The 22,113-nt window shown below is 37.8% G+C and overlaps 2 protein-coding genes across 3 annotated transcripts; both read left to right on the top strand.

The window, feature by feature from the left end:
• The first annotated feature begins 6,008 nt into the window (after positions 1–6,008).
• LOC145796707 (uncharacterized) lies at positions 6,009–7,105 on the top strand. The gene is made up of 2 exons (XM_082881877.1): positions 6,009–6,135; positions 6,240–7,105. The coding sequence occupies exons 1-2, from the start codon at positions 6,073–6,075 to the stop codon at positions 7,005–7,007; spliced, it is 831 nt and encodes a 276-aa protein (XP_082738003.1). The 5' UTR covers positions 6,009–6,072; the 3' UTR covers positions 7,008–7,105.
• A 321-nt stretch (positions 7,106–7,426) lies between these two features.
• LOC145796706 (uncharacterized) lies at positions 7,427–9,900 on the top strand. Of its 2 annotated transcripts, XM_082881876.1 has the most exons (4): positions 7,427–8,630; positions 8,950–9,227; positions 9,329–9,620; positions 9,722–9,900. In XM_082881876.1, exons 1-2 carry the CDS (start codon positions 7,956–7,958, stop codon positions 9,088–9,090), a joined length of 816 nt encoding a protein of 271 aa, XP_082738002.1. In that variant the 5' UTR covers positions 7,427–7,955; the 3' UTR covers positions 9,091–9,227; positions 9,329–9,620; positions 9,722–9,900. The 2 variants fall into 2 exon arrangements, with proteins under 2 accessions (XP_082738002.1, XP_082738000.1); XM_082881874.1 differs by having other exon boundaries at positions 8,950–9,620.
• Positions 9,901–22,113: the final 12,213 nt, after the last annotated feature.

The raw sequence follows: 22,113 nt of genomic DNA, 5'->3' as shown, positions 1-22,113 counted from the left end.
ACCCACGTATATAATGGGTCCGATCTAGCCCCCAATGTAGCCGGGGGACACCCCCAACACTATACACAGTATTTTTCTCTGTAAAGAAAACAGGGTAATTTTTGTAGATAGTCAAATATGAAATTTTCCTCGACTCTTTCCTCTGAACCTATGAAAATTAAGTTCCGTAAGGAAGATTACCAATTGGGTAATATTTAATCTCCAGTTTCTAAGAGTTAATATTAATTAATCATGGATAGTGAACCAGTTTACGTTGATGCTTACTATTAATAAAAAAAAAGTCTAGTCAAGGATATGAACAACCTCCTTAAAAAAACATGGATATGAACAACCAGTAGTCTGAGTGTACCAATACCAAACTAAATTAAACTACACTCATATGATTAAACTATTTTTAATAGTCTGAGTCTACCAATGCCAAACTAAATTAAACTCAATTGATTGAACTACTGTATACAAACCTCAATTTCATTGATCAAAAAACATAACTGGATTCCATTGATATCTCTATGAATGATAATCCATTCAATTCATAATACCCACAAAAAAGAGAAAAGTTCGGGATGATGAAATTTTTTTCATAAAAATGATCATGAAAGATTTATGATCCTTGGATTACATTGATTAGTGTATAGTGCTTTATTCTAAGTGTAATCCAAGAGTCACAAAACTTTTATGATTATTTTCATGAAAGATTTTTCATAATACCTAACTTTGCTGCACAAAAAAATAAGAATTCTTCCGAATATTTCATTCATGCAGAGAGAGAGATCCAAATTGACAACACAATTATGCAAAGAATATATGAAAAAATAATCCCAATTGCTGTATAGAAGTAAAGAATGGTGCAAGAGGCCATTTATCGCCAACAGACATAACCAAAATTTCATGAGTTACAATTAAAATAAGATCTACAGAAGAAGAAAATTAGTTATAACTAAAAAAGAAATTAACATTACTTAAGCGTACTAGTGTGTATAGTAGAATTTCTCAAATATAACAATAACATTGGTATATCAAAAAAAAAAAAAAAAAATTCTAGCTTGCTCACTATGGAGCCCTAGGCGGAGGAAAAATTATCCTAATTGTTTTAGAGACACCTTAGGGTATTTTCAATGGAGCTCTCAAAACATTTGCCAAAGCTATAATTTAGCAATAGTGATAAAAAGTGGGTTTTCAATGGCTTGCTATTTTACTTGTCAAAGATGACATATGCCATAACTGTTATCAAATTTGATAAGTAAAATAGCAATTGCCAAACATGCCACATCAGCAAATATGAACATATTTGTGACTCCAAATTCAGTTGAAAAAACAGAATTGAAACAATAGAAAACCAAGTAATTTTTTAAATTTAATTTTTCTATTTTTATATTTGTCTAGTCAGAAATAATATAAATATATAATTTTTTTTTACAAATAGTTAAAAGAAGGTCATAAAAGAAAAAAAATAAACAAAAATAAAATCACAAAAAAATATATATCTAAACAACACCTATAAATTTGGAGAGAAAGTTGGTTGAGAATTGCCAAAATAACATGTGACCATTGAAGTACCATTGCTATAATTTGACAAAATAGTACTATTTATTGTCAAATTATAACAATAACAATGATATTATAGCAACAACCATTGAAGATGCTCTTAGTTATTTTAGTGTTGAGCCGCTATTGTCTCTACCCTGAATAAATCGGACCAAACGATTACTCTAAATTAGTTTACCGATTTCACCTTTTATTTATTTATTTATTTTATTTTATTTTATTTAATATATACATACACAATCACAATAAATTAACCAACCATAAAGTGTGGTAACGAATAATGCATCGAAATTTACATTTAGCCATTGTGTTTTTTTGTTTTTGTTTTTTTTTTTTATTGGGATAAATTACACCTACACCCTCTAAGGTTTGCACTTAATACAAATTTTGCAAAAATTACAATAATCTCCATGTCAATGTTTGACGATTAACATAACTAATTGAAAAGATGAAATTACTAATTTACCCACACATACAAAAAAGACATTGGTGTCCCTTCCATTTTTGTCGTCTATTAATGACATTCTTCAATCCCTAAGGCCCCGTTTATTTTGTAGTTAAATAGATGAGAGGGAATTAAGATGGAGGTGGGTTTATTTAGTATTGTATTTGTTTGTAGAGTTAGAGAGGGGATTAGGATGGAGGAGATGATATAGATGGAGGTTGGAAGGGGGATTGAGATGGAGAAGGTGGAGATGGTATTAGAAAAATAGTGAGAGGATTAGAATTTTATTTATTTATTTTATTTTTTATATATTGGGAATTTTTTTTAAAATATTAATGTTTAATTTTTTACATTTTTTTATTTGTTTTATTATTTTATATAAAAATAATTTAACAATTCCTACACTAATAACTATTATCAAAACAAACACAATTTTACTTAATCCCCTCACTATGAATTCCCTCAATTCTATCTCTAAAAACAAACGGGCCTAAAATCGCAAACCACTGATTTTTTCTCATTCCTTCATCTTCTCGAACCATCACCACACTTCATCGCCTCAAAAAACGTCAAAACCAACATAATGTTTCAAGGCAAAAAAAGTTATCGCCGGGCTATGAGTGTTTGCTCGGTAGCGGGGGATATGATTATGGTTCTGTTTGGTGTAGTTGTTAAAATAGATTATACATTATACCGTAACAGATTATAGATTATGACTTTAATCATAAGCTGTTAATCTGTTTAGTATAATTGTTAGATTATAGATTTAAGTTGCTATGTAGTGTTTGTTAAATAAGCTGTGAAGTAACTTTTTCAATTAACTTTTATTTTTTATTATTTACTATTTGTCTGCATTTCTCATAAAAAATAATAATAATATTTTATAGTCCATTTAGGTCTTTTTCTATTTTAAAAAAATAAAAAATAAAAAATCTAAGAATATAACCGTGAATTAACATGTCCACAGTAGAAACTGATAATCAGAAGTAAGGGATAAACAGCTTGTCAGAATCAATTTTTTTTACTAAAAATAAATTGTTAGAATCAGAAACTGTTTGAAATAAATTTAATCAAACAGTCTAAAATAACTTTTTAAAAGTCAAAAGCCATAAATTAGCTCAAAAAACTCCACCAAACACCCCCTATGCACAATTTGGGTCTGATTTTGTGTGGTTTGTGGGTTGGTGATGGGTGGAGGTGGAAAGTAGGACTAATGGAGGGGTGATTCAGGAGGGAGATGATGGTGGACAGACGCAAAGGTGTAATCTTCCCATTGGAGAAGAGCGGTGGGTGTGATTTTTTTTTTCTTCTTCCGATGTATCAAAATAAACAACAATGATTCATCCCACTAAAAATATCATCACTAATAGCACTAATACATTAAAAAAATAAAAAAAAATAAAACTCCAAAATTAAAACATCACATCATTAATGACGGGACCCACTGCCACCTAATTAGTGGGAGCACTAATTAGTGCTCCCAAGCATTTTTCCAAAACAAAAGAAAGGAAGTAGTTTTCATCTAGTCGATTAATTGTATTGGAGAGTTCAGCTTAGGGTATTGTGGAATTATCCTAGGTCAACTTTCATAATTTGAATAATTTATTTTTTAGTGTCTAAATTATTTATAAAAATATTCAAGTTAATTGAACATCTACTCAAAATACATATTTGAAAAAAATAAAAATAAACAATAAATATACTTCTAAAAATAGATCATTTATTATTATTATTTTTTTTTACATAAATAGTTTTCTCTAACGTTGTGTTGGTTAGGAGATTTAGAGAAAGATTTGGAAAAGGAAAGGGAAAAGGTGCGTGAAACTAAGTGAAATATAGGTATATTTTATTCACATTTCACCTATCTTTTCTATTTCTCTTTTCAAAACTCTCTTCAAATCCCCCAACCAAACACAACATAAAAGTATAAAAAATTGAAATCTCATCAATAAAATAGGCCCAAGATATGCCCGTAATCCAATCAGTGGGCTAAGCCTCATCCCTTATGAAAAATAATAAATAATAGAAAGAAAGTAGTAAAAGAAAAATAATTTGAGACATCTCTTGCAACTTTTTCTATTTCTCCACCTTTTCTCAAAGGAAAAATGTGGTCAAATAATTTCTCCTTTTAAAATTTTCTAATTAACAGCTAAATGTCAACCTTTAATTCAAAGACCTCATTACCCCTTGATGATGGAAAATACATTATTGGGGTTCGTTTGGTAATTGACTATTTCAATTGATTTTTTAATTTATTACGAAAAGATATATAAAAAAATAAAGAAAGTGATGCTGTAATAATTTCTAAAATTTTTAACTATTTCTAAAATTTTTAACTATTTCTTTGTCATTTGTAGGCGGGCCTTCATAAAAGTATGTGCGTGTAGTCCTTCAGCCCTAAATGAAAAACACAATGTAGTCCTTCCTCTTGAATATTTGTGAAATTATGCATTTATCGCTTGTACACATAATTGTTTTAATTGTAAGCTGTGTGAAAGAAATGCAAAATTTCCATGTGTGCCCTTTCTTTTGTCTGTTTCAAAATCTGTATGTGTTGGGAAATTCTGCGTGTTGTTGTCTGTGTTTACGCAAAATTTTAAGGTTAACAGCCACATGTTGCAGCCGTTTGTTTGTGTTCCTGTAAATATTGATTGCAATACTTTGCAGGAGTTGTCGTCATTGCATCTTATGGATATTGGTCACCTCGCACCAACAATGTTAGTTTTCTCCTTAAAGACTTGCTACCAGTTGGTTTGGTACATATGTTTGTAAACAAACGAAATCCATCACCAAGGAATACGCTGATTTTTTTCCGGATCAATTCTTACAGCAGCCCTTGTACTTTTGTGTTTGTGTTATTTGTTTTGCACAAATTTTGAATGGCCTCGCTTTGCACCATCAATTTTGAACTTTTGTTTCAATTACGTCCATTTGATTTCAACTCTTCACTGTTTTGTATCAGAAAATATGCATATACGTGGCAACTGTATTTTTTGTTGTAGTCAACTTATAACTTTACTGAACTTACATAATCTGAATCAATTGACATTACAATCTTTGTTTTAAAAATGACAAACGGCATTAGCAATTTGACCGAAAATGTCCACGAAATTTGAAATGGACTGTCACAATTTAGGTAGTTTAAAGTGCATCGATCGAAATTAGACGACGGACAAAATGTGTACACCACCCCTGTAATTTTCCCTTCAATCTAATTTGTATGATTTGCTCTTTCATAAGGGGAAGGAAAAGATTGAAGACAATTGCCGAACAACATATCCAAATGTCTGACACTATCGCTGGCTCTTGTCGAAAGCGGCCAGTTGCACCATTCATTTGTTACAGGTACTAGTTCTTTATTTTGACAATCTGGAATTACATATTTCGTACTGAAATTACGCGCCTCGTCGAAGTTCAGTTTGTGATGTTTCAAATTGGTTTTGTTCCGCATGTCTGAAAATGTTTAACTTGGTGTCGATTCAGTCCCGGATGTACGAAAGCTGTCTTATGCCGATTTCAGGGCCAGCGTGACATAAAAACTTGCATATATATATATATATGTATTCATATTTCACATTTAGTGATGATAAGCTTGACGATGCTTGCATGCAGCCAGCAACAATTCAAGGAAATGCAAGGGCCAGACAACACTCGACGAAAAATGGTGAGTGTTGAAATCTGTATTCTCTATAATACAGTATAATGGAAACACATCGCTGGGTTGCTATCCACACGTTGTATTGAATGGTCGTAGTGGGCTTGTGATTGTTTCGCGTTTGTAGGATTGTAGCATGTAATAATGTCACCTTCCTATTGTTTTTGTAAATTTCAATTCGTTGTAAAAGTCCAGCTACGTTTCGTCGCTGACTTTTTGCTGCAACTGTTATTTGTATTTGCAATCTTATTTAATTAGCAACAATGCACGCGGATTGCGTTTGGCATAAAGTTGTAGTTACAGTAATTTCGGACTCATAGTTGTTACTTGTCTTGTACGTCTGTCATTTTCTTGGTTAAAGACTAGAAAGGAGATTGGGGAAAGGTGGAAGGCACTCCCCTCTGATGAGAAAAAGAGGTTTGTCGAAATGGCTAAGGCGAGCGCTGAGGAACACGCCAAAGTAGTACCATGTGCACCGAAGTCTGAAAAGGTCATTACGTACTTCATGTTTTCGTAAATGCATTTGCCTAGGTCCTGCTTTGCTGACATTGTTGGTTGTATTTTTTTATTAATTTAAGGGTAAAAAATGTGCAGGGTAAAAGGCAACTCCGCATATCATTGAAGTCAATTGTTGAGCTAGTTAACCGGTTCAACGAAGCACAAAAGCAGGCAGTCATTGACATTGGGTTTGCTGGCCTCCTGGGGATGAAGTGTACACGTATAGATCACGACTTGTGCGCATGGTTGGTACAGAACTTCGATCCTGACAGTAGTTCATTGAATGTCCATGGTTGTCAAGTCAGGCTCACGTGTAAGGCAGTTAATGTTTTATTGGGAATACGGTGTGAAGGCGATGACGTGCAGTTGGCTGGGTCATTGGAAGCATATCCCAATATCTACGATGAGGTTGGAGTTGTTAACGGAGTCATTCCTTTGAACAAGTTGAGACTTTATCTGACCGAGACTGCTGGTGCGGAGGACGAGTTTCGGCGGAAATTTGCGCTGTACGTGTTGGGGGCCATGTTGTGTCCTACCACAATGACCGGGTTGAAGCCATCGTTCATTCATGCCGTGAAGGACGTGAATCGTATGCGAGCTTGTAATTGGGCAAAGTTGACACTGCAATTCCTTCACAACGGTGTTCGCAAGTATAAAGGTCATCGCGGTGCAACTGGATGTGTTTTCCTGCTAATGGTATGCCAATACCTTGAATTTTTTTTTCCATTCCCCCCTTCATGTGTTTCATGCATTGTTCTGTCATGGTTCAACAAATTGGCCTTGATTGGGACATACAATGGTACCTGCTTTGTGAGTACGACAAACAGCACTCTTCCTGACCAAGTATGGTACTTGCAGAAATAAATTTTGTGTGACTACCGTCATGAATTTAAGAACAAAGAGTACAGGGCAAAAAGTATGCTGAACCTCAATGGAGGAACCAATTAAAACTACGTTGCGAAGAGGGGAACATGTACATAAAAAATTTTTCTTGGTTTCATCAATAAAGTCCTTGGTGTGCTGTACAATTTTTTCCCCAAAAAACATTGCATGATATGTGCCTATAAAGTTGACAGCATCCTCAACAAAATCGGTATGCTATGTACGTTCCACTGCAAAATTGAGAATAATGAATGTCATTGTTACTGAATATAGTTCATTTCTGTGGGAAGAACAACTTAATTATGGTATGCCCCTTAATGTCCACAGCTGTTGTACCTTGATTGTGTTTGTCTGAGCTCGACTACGACGCGGTCCACACCTCGGCTTCATTATTGGGGTGATACCCAAATACGGGAGACGCTGCGACGTATCAGAAGGAAGCAAAATTTCCCAACAATTGCGGTAAGCACTCCTACCACTGTGCACATTTCACACCATCGACCCACTTGTCTTCAACATACAATGTCAGACTTCATTTATGCGTTTCTATGATTAGGTGGAGTTTGATTACAGTAACGCCGATGATGCTGACATGGATGCATGCCATGTCGAGAACCAACAAACAGGACAGTACAATGAAGTCCGTATGAGCAATTTGGAGTCCGACATTCGTGAACTGAAGGAAATGATGAAGCAAGTTCTCCACAACCAAACAGATTTAATGGAGATGTTGCGACATTTCGAAGGCAAGCAAGTTGTTCGCAATGACAAGGTAATCCATCCAAGCATTACGCAATTTTCACACAGTTGAGCCACATCATTTGAAGATGGTTTGTAAGACTAAGTTCACGAATGTGTATGTATAATTAGGTGGAAGGCAATGATGTGTGTATCATTAACCTCTCCTCCAATGTTGCTCAACTGAAGGACATGCTGAAGCAACTGCTTCAACGTTTCAGTTTGGGCTGCAACGAACCGTTCACTGAACAAACCAATTTACGTGAACTGAAGCAAATGCTACACCACCTCATCGAAGGTATATTCTCTACACCGCAACCGGCAGGCGTGGCCAAACAGGGTGTGGACCCTGCTGTTGGAGTCGAGGCGCATGAGGATGGCGTGGTCAAACCATCGGACGAAGTTAACCCAATGGAGTGTAATATTTCAGATGTACAAGGGGTGGATCACCAACAACATATTTTGAAGGGAACCTTGGCAAGGGACAAAAGTCATTTGCATGATGGGCACAAGCTGAACATCGAAGAAGGTGGCGACAACAACAAGAAGGGAGGCCTTCAGTCAGGGGAAACATATGAAACTGAAGATAAATACAGTCCTGACCTTCAGTCAGTGGGCGTGAAGAACGTGGCGTGCGATGTGCATACTTCTCCTACTAAGCTTGGCAAACCATTGGGAGCAACTGGAATCGTTAGAAGAAGTGCAAAGGGAAGACGAAAAGGAAAAGGAAAAGGAAAAATGTGCGGAAGTGGAGTTCAAGCCACTGAGGTCGGGGATATGCAATTGTGCATCGATAGCAAAACAAATAGTGGAGTTGACGACAGCAGTTCACCTGTGGATGTTGATGGTGTGGACAACGTGAACAAGGTACAAATACTGCCTTTAATGCCCCACAAGTTGTGAATACCCAATTCATGCCCACATCAATAATGTGAATCAGTAATTTTACAATCATCTGTGTTGTATTGTACTAGTTGTCAAAGAATTGCATGTTTGCAGTTATGACTGCTGCCATATGTTAGTACACATTTCTAACAAACTCCGCACCAAACATCACAAGTTGGGAAAACTCTGGGCTCACAGTTTTTACATCATTTCACGTTTTTTTTATGACTACAGACCTTGTAATATAAGCTTCAATACTTTTATGAAATGTGTACTGTTAGTTGGCTGTTTATTTTTGTAGGACTCGTTGACGATGTTGGACAGCGAAGGGTTGTTATCGGCGGAGGAACAAAAACTTCTTCACTATGTATTTGACGATAGCAAAAATGAAATGTATTGTTTCATTTACTACTTGCAAATTTTCAATGACAGTCCACTGTGAAATAACTATCGTTCTAAGGATCATTTATTGCTTGTAGGGACATTGTTGTTTCCATGAATCTTCATGGACGGGCATGTGAAGTTGGCACCCGGCGTGACATGCGCACGCTCAAACCAGGGTCGTGGCTATCCGACACTGTAAGTGTTGGCTGCACAAATATGAATCTGCGTTTTTCAGTACCCCTAACTCAGAAACCTTTCTAATCAACTTGCCTTGTGTCTTGCATACAATGTTCCAGCCAATCAACTTGGTGGTGGTGCAATTGACTAATCGACAGAGGGATTTACACAATGACGGGAGGCACACTGATTGGTTCTTTCCCGTATATCTGTCGGTAAGTAAGTGTTTAAAGCTACGTTGTGTATTGTGTATGACATATTTTGACAAATGTTTCCGTCAATGACCTTTACGCATTACACATGCAGACTATGATTCTAAATAAAGATATGCAACCTCTGGACCATGAACATATCGTCACATCATTTTTCGGACATGACAGATACACTGGTGCGATTGATGCATGCCAGAGGGTAATATCAATGTTCATCCCGTTATATTAAAACGAAAATATGAAAGCCATTACATGTTTGCATGGCCTCTAAACAAGGTCTGCCGTTGTGTTTTCGTATAGATTTACGTGCCTTTCAATTACAGAGGAGTGCATTGGTTGTGCGTTAAAATTGATATGGTGGACCGTGTAGCCTACCTATTCGACTCAGTCCCATCCAACCGACCGAACAAAAGGAAGCTAAATGCAGCTAAAATTTTGGTATGTCCTTCTGGTGCATTTCTGAACACTACAAAAAACTTGAACATCCTTTACGTAAACCAACTTCAACCTTGTGGAACAGGTTGAAACTATGCACGACTTGCTGCAACTACACTTTGGAAATGATTATGTTACAGACGTGCGTACCTTCCACCGCTGCATGTTAGACGAGAGGCCAGTACAACAACTGGATGAGTAATCCACAATCCCTCCCTCACATTAATGTCTAAGCTGCATGACTGACTTAATGAACCTATTACGTATTGACGACAACTTTAATGTGAAATTATTTTTGTAGCACGTTTAACTGTGGGATGTTCGTCATCAAATTCATGCAGCAACCTGATTTAAGCCCCGGTCCACACAAGGTACATTCTACCGCTTAATTTCCATTTGTCAATCAAATCCTTCCTCGTACGTCCTCCAATTTTAACTAATTTGTCTTACGATTTTTGTGGACAAAGTTCGCTCCCTCTGTGCGTCATAAGTTGTTGGTTGACATCGTTATGGATGTCAATAATGCAAAGATCGCAGAGTACCGGGACTGCCTTCATATGAGCAATGCCACAAGCTAGGCCAGTGATGGGAATGGGCTGCCAGTACGCCACTAATTTGGGTGGCAATAGGACTTTAACTAATTTTTTATTCTTTGATTTCAATATGGATGTTAATTATGGGTCCCCAGTATTGTTTTTGCTGGACGATGTAAATATGGACCAACTGTAAACATGGATCAAACATGTCGATGTAAACATGGATCAAACATGTCGACGTGGCTGCTGACTTAGTACTGTTTTGTTTACGCATGTTTCTTGTTCGGATGAATGCGACTGTAACTGTATATAATTTACGGCTGCTTTTGTTACCGAAGTTAATTTATAATTTAATTACAAAAAAGGCAAAATTAATTTTCAAAAATGAAAGAAACCACATTATGAATGAAAACTCAATACTCTTCGTAGGTAAGTTATATATCAGCCCATTAGCACATATGACTCCAGCCAAAAAAAAACTTTCATGGCTTACAGGGAAGGATAAAAAAAAAATAAATCAAATCTACATATCTGCTGCATCATCAGCAGCGTCTTCTGAAGAGTTGTCCGTACTGTCTGACTGACTGTCCTCATCCATTGTCTTATCAGACTTCGCTTCGTCCGCCGCCAATTTGTCATCGGTCAGCCAATCAACGTTCTGCTTGATAGCGCCGACTTGCCGCTCCAAACTTGACAACCGTGTGTCCACTTCATTCAGCCTTTCGTAGATAGCTTGCAACTGCTGGAATACAGGAGCAACATGAGCTTCAACAATAGCTTCAATCTTGTTCGAATCGGACATTTTGTAGGAATATGTGTATGGTTTATTTTACTGACTACTTTTTTAAAGGAATGTACAGATTCATAATATTACACAACACTATGCTGTAAGTATTTGTAATATATGGTACATGACTTGTATGTTTGCAGAAGACCTCATGCATTGTGACATACATCGTATTAATTTCTCAAACTGGCCGAATTCATCTTGCAAAAATTCGTTCCTTCTTGCATGCACCAAGTCATCCGTTCAGTACCCCTGATCGTCCATTATTTGGCATTTCCAACACACATGCATTGTACCTTCCATCAGTACTAGCCCACTGTCATTGATTTCCACACCCACAGTTCATCATACAGTCACATTCGTCATTTGTATTTGTGCCCCAAGCCAATTACATGTCTACTCATCCATAAAGGTTAGCAAAATTGCTCTTATCAGATACATATGCCGTTCCAATTGCACCGAACCTTTAAATGCAATACCCGCAGTCATTAAGTTGCTTTTACGCAGTTTGGGTAGTTGTTGCCACCAAACAACAATAAGTGTGTTCACGTCTTTAAACCTACCACCAACGTATTAATGACTATGGGTTGAAGGTAATTTAACATTTACAACCAACCACAAAAAGGTTGCAACCAGTGTTGTTTCCTTTGCATTTGGGTTTGTTTTTGCGTCCATATATTCTTCGTGAACCTGCGAAAACAAAGTTGGACTCAATCAAGAAGCTTCACACCTATGGATGCACACCACGGTAAACGTGGTCGTGGACAATCACTTGCAACGGCTGGCAGCTCCCGACCGAAGTCACCAGAATTGGATTATGCAGGTGGGTATATTGATTCCTTCGGTGATCGACGTTTCTTTGAAACAGGGTTCCCACTGTGGATTTTTGAACCTCTACGGGATTACAACTGCACCCCAATACAAGATGCTTGCCTGGGGAAGTATTTTGGAATTCCAGTTTCACTGTTTGCCAAACGAGTTCAGTGTGAACACCACTGTCGATGTGCTTTCCTGAAGGTCACAAAAGCCCGATCGGTTGAAATGCAGCGGCAATTCCCTCATGTCAGCGACTCCCAACTTAGGCATCGTTTGCAAAGTGAGGTTGATCAAATGACTCGTCGACTCATTAGGAACTCACAGATAGAGGACGCAAAGGCAGAGTCGAAGATACATGGATCGAACCCGGCATCTGCGATAAAGGCTATAATGGAGGATCCTGCACTGGTGTCGGACCCTGACCTTTCAGATTACTCAGACTCCGAAGTTGTTGATTTGAGTGAGGATTAGCAGACCTGGACATGTGTATGACATAGTAAGCGTAGTCTTGTGAGATGGCATCGTCGCGCGAAAATAAACGACTTAGAAACTAACAGACCGTCATACTCTGCTAACCATTGCAACGGTGCATGCATTAACGTCTTCATCAAAATGATTTGTTGAAGGTATTTTTTTGGGTCACCGTCCTCGACTAAAATCTGTCTTATGATTTTTGTTGGTACGATGACAAGGTAATATTTTTGTAATGTCAATGACCGATATCAGAAACTATCATTAACCTACGTTTTGTTGATTACTTCATGTTTGTGAATCGTTCAATATGGACAACAAGGTTTAAGTGTCGGAATCATTGCCTGGAATCACAAGCTGTAATTGCAAACAAAAATTGTGCACAACCAGCCAACGGTCTCATACACTCTTACCATCAATATGGGCACAAAATGTTTTGTTTTTTCAAAGACGACGGTTGTGTGGAAGCATACCCCATGGGGTCAACCTGTGCATTACCAATTTTTCTCCCATTGTGCATTGTTATGAACTAATCAGCTCCCCTTCAAACAAAAAAATATACAATAGACCATGCAGAAACAGAGTATTGATATTCATTAATGAAGAAGTCAGCACGATGGTGAAGAAATGTACCACGCATCCTACATCTGCTTTCAACTTGCTAACAGATAATAGTTGAGGCCACAGATAAGTGACAAACAGATACTAGTTGACAGATAACAGATTTGCCAAATCTGTTAATTACAAACAAACCTGCAACACATAACAGAAGTTGTTCATTACAACCAAAATTGATGCACCCAGATAAGAGAACCTGCAACAGAAAACAGGCCACAGATAAGTGACAATGCACCGAAAAAATTCAGTCATCCACAAAGCATCCACAAAATTCATCCACAGAGCATCCACAAAAATGAATCCACATACCATCCACAAAATTCGTCCACAGATCTGCCAAATAGCATCCACAAAGCTCTTACAATGACACCAATGTTTCCCAAAATTCATTACAGACTAACATTATAAGTCACATCATAATAACTTATAAAATTCATTCCGTACATTCATTCCATAATAAAATTCATTCCACAAAGCTATTAAGTAAGTTACATAAGTTACATCATAATAAAATTCATTCCATAAACATTACTTACATAATGAAGTACAATACAACAAAAACTGGTACAAACTTCCATTCAATTTCCCAAAATACAAACAAGTACGAAAGTTACATGATCAAGTACAAAATGATAGAAGGGCTGTGCTACATCCCCCGAATTTGGGGGCCCCTAATCCCCCGAAAAATTAGAACAAGGCAAAAAAAAAAACATGCCCAAAACGACGTTGCTTTGGGCATTAGGGGGATTAGGGGGGGCATTTTTAGGGGGACAAATCATTTCTCAATGATAGAAAATAGCAAAATGATTTGTCCCCCTAAAAATGCCCCCCCCAAATCCCCCTAATGCCCCAAACGACGTGGTTTTGGGCAATTTTTTTTTTTTTTTTTTTTTTTTTTTTTTTTACCGTTTTTTTTTTTTTTTGCCTTGGTTTGAAATTTAGGGGGATTAGGGGGCCAAAAATTAGGGGCATGTAGCAAGGCCCTAGAAAAAATAATGAAATACACCATCGCTTTGATTATATTTTCTATCCTTTCAAGCCTTCGACCATGGTCATTTCCCAAGTCATGAAGCCTCGTCCTTACATCGTTGAAGTGTTCTACTGTTAAAGCATCACCAGCTCTAGTGTTGGAAGGGATTGTGGACATAACGCCTTCATCATCTTCAGCCACGAAGTTGAAGTAATTGCAATGGGGAGTGGGAGTGGTACTCTACAATGCATGACAATCAGTTAGTTGAATACGACAAATATTACTGTGACTACTAAAGGATTAAAATTTCCAATACATACTTACATATTTTGATGGGCAAACAAAGCACAAACGCCCTTCATTTCCATTCTTATTGTTCTGACAATACGTATGGCAGCGGTTCTTCCACAATTGCACAGCCTCGTTTGTAATCTTATGTTGCTAATGTTAGAAGAAGAAGCCATTTTTAAAATCCGCATACATGAGAAATTTGTAGTGGTCTGCTATGCTTCTGTTTGATGGGGTTAATAGCAGGTCTAGGTTAATTTGAGGGACAGAGTGTGTCTTTACTGAAAACATCTATTTGTTCAAACTGCCATGTTTAATAGCATTTGCACAGAGGTTACACAGACTAAACTGTTAATAGCATTTGAACAAACATCGCAGCTCAATGTACACACGTAGCATTTTGAAACTGAACAAATACAGCAGTTTCAAACATAGCATTTGTGATTAATTACAGACATGTTACACACATAGCATTTTCAATCTGAACAAACATGGCAGTTTTACAAACATATCAGGTCAATGTCAAGTAAATTATCAATCACACATGTTAAACAACTATTATCAACAAATCATGCTGAAGTGAAATGATTAGGGGCAGATTGTTGGAGACTGTGATTCAGTAGTTATCAAACTGAAATAGTTATCAACAAATGACACATGTGATTTTCAACAAAGCACACTGAAATACTTATCAACAAATCAGTAATAGTTATGAACATTTAAGTTCAGTTTGATAATAGTTACCAATGTTGATAATAGTTAATTCAAGTCACGCAGCTAACACATTAGTTGATAGCAGTTCATTACAACAATTCATGCGTGATTGACAACAAATTCAGCAAAATCACATTATCAATCACACATTGAAAATTACACAACTATATGCATTCGTTCAACTAATTATCAATCTGCATAATCATACTATGTTCTGCAAAGATGTGATCCTTTCATTTTATGTTGGATCAGTTTCTGCGTATTCATACTATGTTCTGCAAAATTTATACTTTAACTCTAAAAGGTAAATGCATAAATGTTCGTCACAATATGTGCCGCATTTTTCAAGCATACCATTTATCTATCTGCATAACAGTAATTTTCAAATATATTTTGTGAATCACAACCCTAACTTTTTTATTTCAGCGTTTGGAGGACGAACCTGGTTCATCTATGGCCTGAAAGCCCACGTTATCGTCAACAAATTCCTTCTCTACAGCCGATGGTGGTCGCGGTCGAGCTATGGTTCGCGAAGCAGAGAAAATGAGGGCTACAGCGGTGGGTTGGGTTTACGAGTGGGTGGCCGTCGGGAGTGGTCGCCGGTGAGGCTGGGTTCGGTGGAGGAGGAGTGATTCGGTGGAGGAGGAGTGAGTGTGACAGTGAGGGGGAGTGAGAATGAGATTGAGGTGTATACTCTGTATAACCTGTATAGCAGAGCCGGAAAACGGAAATTTATGTTTGGTTTGCATTTGGGAGACGAGTTTTAAAGAAAAAAATTTCTAAAAAATTGTTTGGTTTTAGTTTTTGTGAAAAAAATTTCAAAATCACTTTCTCTCACTTACATATCAATCAATCACTTTTTCTCTCTCCTCTCTCCTTTCCAATCACTTTTTCTCTCACACACATCTACTCAAATTCTCCCAAAATATCAAATCATTCCAAACTCCCAAAAAAACAACTCTCCCAAAATACACAACCATTGTTAACATAAATTTCAGAACATAAACCTTACACTTTTGATCATTTACCATGTGTATTATCAAGAAATCAAGACAAAATGACGTACCTGAATCCATTGATGAACGGTTAAACGGAAGCGTGATTATCAATGAACTCTTTGTTATTGATTATGTTATTGCCTTCTAATCCTTTCCCCTTTGGTGCCTTATGTTTTTCCTTGAGAGGATTTAGAAAATAAAATGGCAGTGTTCTTCTTTTTTCACCTTTTTCACTTGGGAAGGAATACGGACCATAACCTTTTAAAGGTTGTAATTGGTTTTCAAAACTGAAAGGTTGTGGAAGTTAAAAATGAATGAAAACCAACTTTAACCATTATTGGTTTTAATTTCTATTTATTGGTTTTCAAAACTGAAAGGTTGTGGAAGTTCAAAAGGAATGAAAACCAATTTTAACCAATATGTTTTAATTTCTATTTCTGCCTGTCATAGAAATAGAAATTATACAACTAGCTAGTATCTACACATTAGGTCCATAACACATATACCCTTAAGCCTATTAACTAAATTGAATCACTTAAATTGTAGGCTTCTTATAAATGATAACACCACATTTAATTATGTGGTCCCATTGAGACATTATCTAACAATCTCCCACTGGACCACATATGTATCCTGAAAAATGTGCTTAACTTTACTGAGCTCAGAAATTTGTTATCATAACTTGAGGGTATCCAAACAATCTTGTCCATTAACTATATTAATATAGGATCAAAGCGGTCTTCATTACATCAATCGTAACTCGACCCACCAATGGTCACGTATACTAATACAGCTAAATGACATAGATCAATCATGGATGCGTAGCATGGAAATTACATGTGATGTGATCCATACATGCCTATTTCCAACTGGTCCTACTTAACTTTATTGAGATCAATACTTCACAATACGTAACAGAGCGTAATAAACAGAATATTTCATTTCTGCAGAAATTAATCCAATTACATAGCTAAAACTCGAGGCTGACATAAAGCAGTAATATAAATACAAACTCCCACTAAACCAGAATGTTCTCAAATAGAACAACACCCATCTGAGCAGTGTGCTCATGAAAAACCTTGGGTGGTAGTCCCTTCGTAAGTGGATCCGCTATCATGGAGTTTGTCCCAATGTGCTCTATGGAAATCTGTTCACTCTGCACTCTTTCTTTTACAACTAGGAACTTGATATCAATATGCTTTGATTTTGTCGAGCTGCTGTTGTTATTTAAAAGAACAAACCTAAAAATTTTTAAACTCTCTCCCCAAATTTTTTTTCAAAAACAACTCTCCCAAAAACAAACCAAACAGTCTTCATTTTAATTTTTAGTCCATAAGCCAAAAAATCACTAACAAAAGACAGAATGAATTAAGACTGGGACCCCCTTTCCCCGTACAAGGATCCTCTCCTTGCAAGCCCCTCCTTGTGCCCGTCCTTGCAGAGCCGTCGGGCCTACTTTTAGGCCCAATTTTGATAATCCAAACCGTTCAAATTTTCTGATTTATTCAGTATATCATACCTGTAAAAAATCAAGTTGATTTATTCACTGTAACGCCCTAAAAATTTACCCATTATATATATATCAATGACATGCATTATTTAAAGAAAACACTTCAATAATTCATTATAATATTCATCAGAGTCTTACTAAACAAAAACATTACATGTAACATCAAATTTAATGCCCTAACGGCTTACATCTTTCCAAGCCAACACTTGGACACAAAAGTATGAGTTCTAACTCAAATATAAATAAAGCCCTAGGCTTGAGTGTTTACTTGTACTAACAATAAAATAAAACAAATAACTAGAAGTAGTCTTCAAAGTCCAAGTCCTTCCAAGCTAAGTCCTTGGAGGTAGCTTATCACCTGAACCTGAAAATGATGTTCCCATAAAGGGTGAGCCACAGCCCAGTAGAAATATACTAAACCACATATAAGCAATGAATAAAGCAATAGCGTTCAACAGATGGTTAACCAAGATAATCAATTACTTCATTTTACAGTCTCATGACACTATTGTCTAAGATACGTTTTACTTTCCAACTTTATCAACATGGCTCAGAACCTGGCCAAACTTACAACAGTGAATTATATATATCATATTCACATTCTTCCAATATCAACAAACAAATGAGACTCAAGCTCAAATCAAAACACTTCATACTTCCAGATTGATACACATTTTAGTGTTGTATCAATAAAACACTTCTATATAAATAAGCACACATAAAAGTGATGCTAATGGAGTCCATCCCCTATCTCCTCCCAAACAAAATCCGGTTTAGAGGTCCATCCCCTATCTTCCCCTAAACCGTGGAGTACATCCCCTATCTCCTCCCACACAAAACAATGTATGCAAATGCAATGCTCAATCAATACACGTATTTTCTGTATCAATGCAATAGTCAAAAATTAATGACTTAACCAATGTGATTAGTTTCAGTTATTCCTAATCCACATGCAATGTCTACAACAATCACGATTATCCTCCACCGATAGCCCGAAACAGTTATTTCTAGACTGCAAATAAATATATCAATATCAACAATTCAATAGGTGAGTGATTTAAATTACACAACTACTCCATTTAATCAATGAATTCCTCAATTTCATGAATTTAACAAAATTCCCCAATCTCCTGAAATTAATTATACAAATTAATTTATTATTACAACTAGGGTTTTTCCCAAAATTACCAAAGCATTTCCAACATATCAAAATACCAAAACTTAGAACAAAACTTATAAGATGGAGTAGGAAATCCCTACCCTTGAAGAAAAGAACTGGAATGAAAAAGATGACGAAAACCAAGGTGCTCCAAACCCACGATTGTTCAGATTAAACGGAAGCCCTTGACCCTCTCTATCTTTTTAACAAAGGACTTAGGGTAGAAATACACTCTAAGTAGATCAAACCTAAGAGAGAAGGTGTGTAGGGAGAGGGAGAAGACGGTTCTAGGGTTTTAAAATCAAAAAGGAGATGAAAAATGATCCAGAAAGTCGGATCTCGGATTTTTATACCAGTCGCCCCGCTCGAGCGTGGAAACCCCCGCTCGAGCGCCACTCACAGACTCCCGCTCGAGCGGCCAAACTCCCGCTCGAGCGGCGAATGCACACTCGCAGAAGTTTTTGCAGACATGTCCCCGCTCGAGCTCCCAACTCCCCGCTCGAGCGTTATTCACGACTTCCCGCTCGAGCGTGTAATCCCCCACTCGAGCGGCCAACACTACACAGGACATACTGGATGGGTGTATTCCCCGCTCGAGCGTCCAAACCCCCGCTCGAGCGGACAAGCCAAAATCTGGGCAACCAGACTGGGTTCCTAAGCTCAACCAACCTACCCAAATCTTCCCAACACAACCCAAGACTGAAAATAAGGATTAAAGGGTGCAAACAACATACTCTCAACAATCAGCTCCACAGAACCTAAGTCTATATATAACAAGTAAAGAAAAGGGAAACCGGGATCGCTATATTCACTCTCTCTGCTTCCAAGTCCCTATGGAGCCTCCCTTTCTCTTCCCTGCCTTGGCGCGCTCGCCCTCCAATTCCCTCTAGAGATCGCCTACTCTGCTATCCACCTCGTCCTTCTGCCTGACCAGCTCCTCATTATTGCTCATAGCCTCTTCATGTCGCTCGACCGCGGCGGCACAGGCTCTTTGGGCCTCGTCGATCTTCTTCTGCTCGCCAGCAAGTTGGAACTCGAGCGACACAACCTGGCGGCGTGTGTCCTCCAGCTCCGCCTGAACCGTTTGCAGCTCAGTGTGGACACTCTCCCAACTTGCACTCTTCTCCTTCAACTTTGCAAGCTGGGCCTTGGCTTCATATGCCTTGAGTTTGCCACCCCCCGCCTTCCTCAGCAGGGCCCCTGCTAAGGTGGTTACCTCCATTTGAGCGAAGTATAACCCCCTTAGCAGCTCAGCCTCGTTGAATCTGGAGGCCGAGCGCAAGGCTGCCTCTTCTACAATCCCTACAAGGCGATCTGCCCCTGCTTTGGCTGGGCCTTCTTCTCCCTCCAGCCGCCCTGCGGTCCTACCGACTCCTCCTTCTTGAGGTAGAAGACCCCCCTGAGGCTGTCCCTCCCTCCTTGGCCCAGGGCCAACAGCCTCATCCTCCACTTGCCTTTCGGGGACGACCTTTGCGCCCCCTACGGCGATCGCCGCCGCCACTGGCACCACCTCCATGACCTTTGAGGCAAGCATTTATTACGACAACACCTCTCCGTCGGAACAGGACCCCCTTACCCTGAGCAAGGTAAGGTACAACATAGGCTTTCGGCAAGGAGAGCAGGTCGGAAGGGACAACGAAATGATGAGAAAAGGATATAAGCAAATGTTGTAGACAAGAAAAAGGTTAAGTTCTCTATTTGGAATCCTCTCCCATATACTCTGCTTCTTTCCAACAACTTGCTCGTCCGAGAGTTCGCTGGGGGACTACTCCGTTCCCCGTTGAACTTGCCTGCAGGTTATCTGGTGGGCTTGATCATTTGGACACGGCCTGGAGGAGCTTAGACCTGTCTGATCCATACACTGGGACGAACAACATTAACACATAATCAGTGCAAATTTCCTGTCACAAACATCATATCCAAGTACAACAAAATCTATTACTTTGAAAACACAAAAAATTAAATTTAAAAAATATGAAAATACTAAAATAACATAAAAATAGCAACTTCCTAACCACCTTTTAGGGCTGGTTTGGCATGTTTACAAAAAGCCAAAAGTCAAAAAGTCAATATTTTTACTTTGATCACATTATTTTAAGTGACATCACCTGTCACACACATCATTTCAACCCCTAACCCAAACGGAACTCATATTTCACAAAAAGTGAAAAAATACATTTATTTATATTTAAAAAGTGAGGAAAAAAATTGGACTAAAAAAGTGCAATTTTTGTCTTTGTGGATGAAAAAAATGTGGATGTTTGGGTTAACTTTTTGACTTTTATAAAAAAATGTGTATTAAAAAATTGTATAAATTAATGTGTAAGGCAAAATTAGAATTCGGAATTGTGTAGGCCTAATTTTTGACTTCCTGTGAATAGTAATAACTTTTTGACTTTTTGGTTTTTTTTCCCAACTTGCCAAACTTGGCCTTAATATGTAGTGTCACGTACGTTTCCGTTTCCCTCCCAAATTTGGAACAAAAACCAAAGTCGGCAGACAGCGCTTTTGAAATCCCACAGACGCAGTACTTTTCATGATGACACACATGCCGTAGCCTTTCTAATCTCACCAACTCATTTCCATTTCCCATACAAATTTCGGCTACTTTGCTGTCCCTCCTTCTCTCTCCATTTCGGTTTTGCTGTCCACCTCCAGTAACACACTCTCTCTCTGTGTCTCCATTTCGACTGCGCCAGGTCGCCGACGGTAACAGTCACCATTTTCTCCGGCATGTGTGAGTCTGTCTATTTTTTATTTCGGAGCACATTATTATTATGACCTACTGTGTTCCACTCGCACGACATTACCATTTATGAACTATGAAACTGTTCCTCCTTAGGTAATTGAAACCATACGTACGATTAGGTATACAAACTACACGGGTGACAAACTGATATTGCCATTGAGGAGTTCCAAACTGACAGACGGTCTTCGTTGAGCAGTGTAGTCGGGTTTTTATTTCTCTGCATGAAGGTAAGTTGCGTATGGGTGCTGTTGGGTTGAATGTCCGATGTGGCCCTGTTTCAAGTGTGCGCATTGGTTGTTGATTCGGGCTTCAAGTCGTAAATACTATAAAACGAGTACAACATATGGCCAATTAATTTTCGTAAAACAGTGGCATGCCATATCTGCATAAATTAACGACAACATATCGTAGTTGAAAATAAACGAAAAGTACCACTCGTACAATGCACGTACGACTCAATGGTCCGTTGATTGTAAGTTGTTAACAGTCAATTTCGTTTTGTTACAATGTGGGAGTAACGTTCTTTCTGCATCCTTATGAATATTGCATGCAATTCTTTGCAGGAATTATCGTAATTGGATATGGGCGACATGTCAGACAATGCGAAGCAACTGTGAGTTTATGTCGTTCAGTATTTGATA

Source organism: Camellia sinensis, chromosome 8, assembly GCF_055761805.1.
Source record: "Camellia sinensis isolate YWXY chromosome 8, ASM5576180v1, whole genome shotgun sequence".
NCBI classification, from domain to species: Eukaryota; Viridiplantae; Streptophyta; class Magnoliopsida; order Ericales; family Theaceae; genus Camellia; species Camellia sinensis.
The sequence above is the reverse complement of the archived record's forward strand: the minus strand, read 5'-3'. Positions and strand labels throughout refer to the sequence as shown.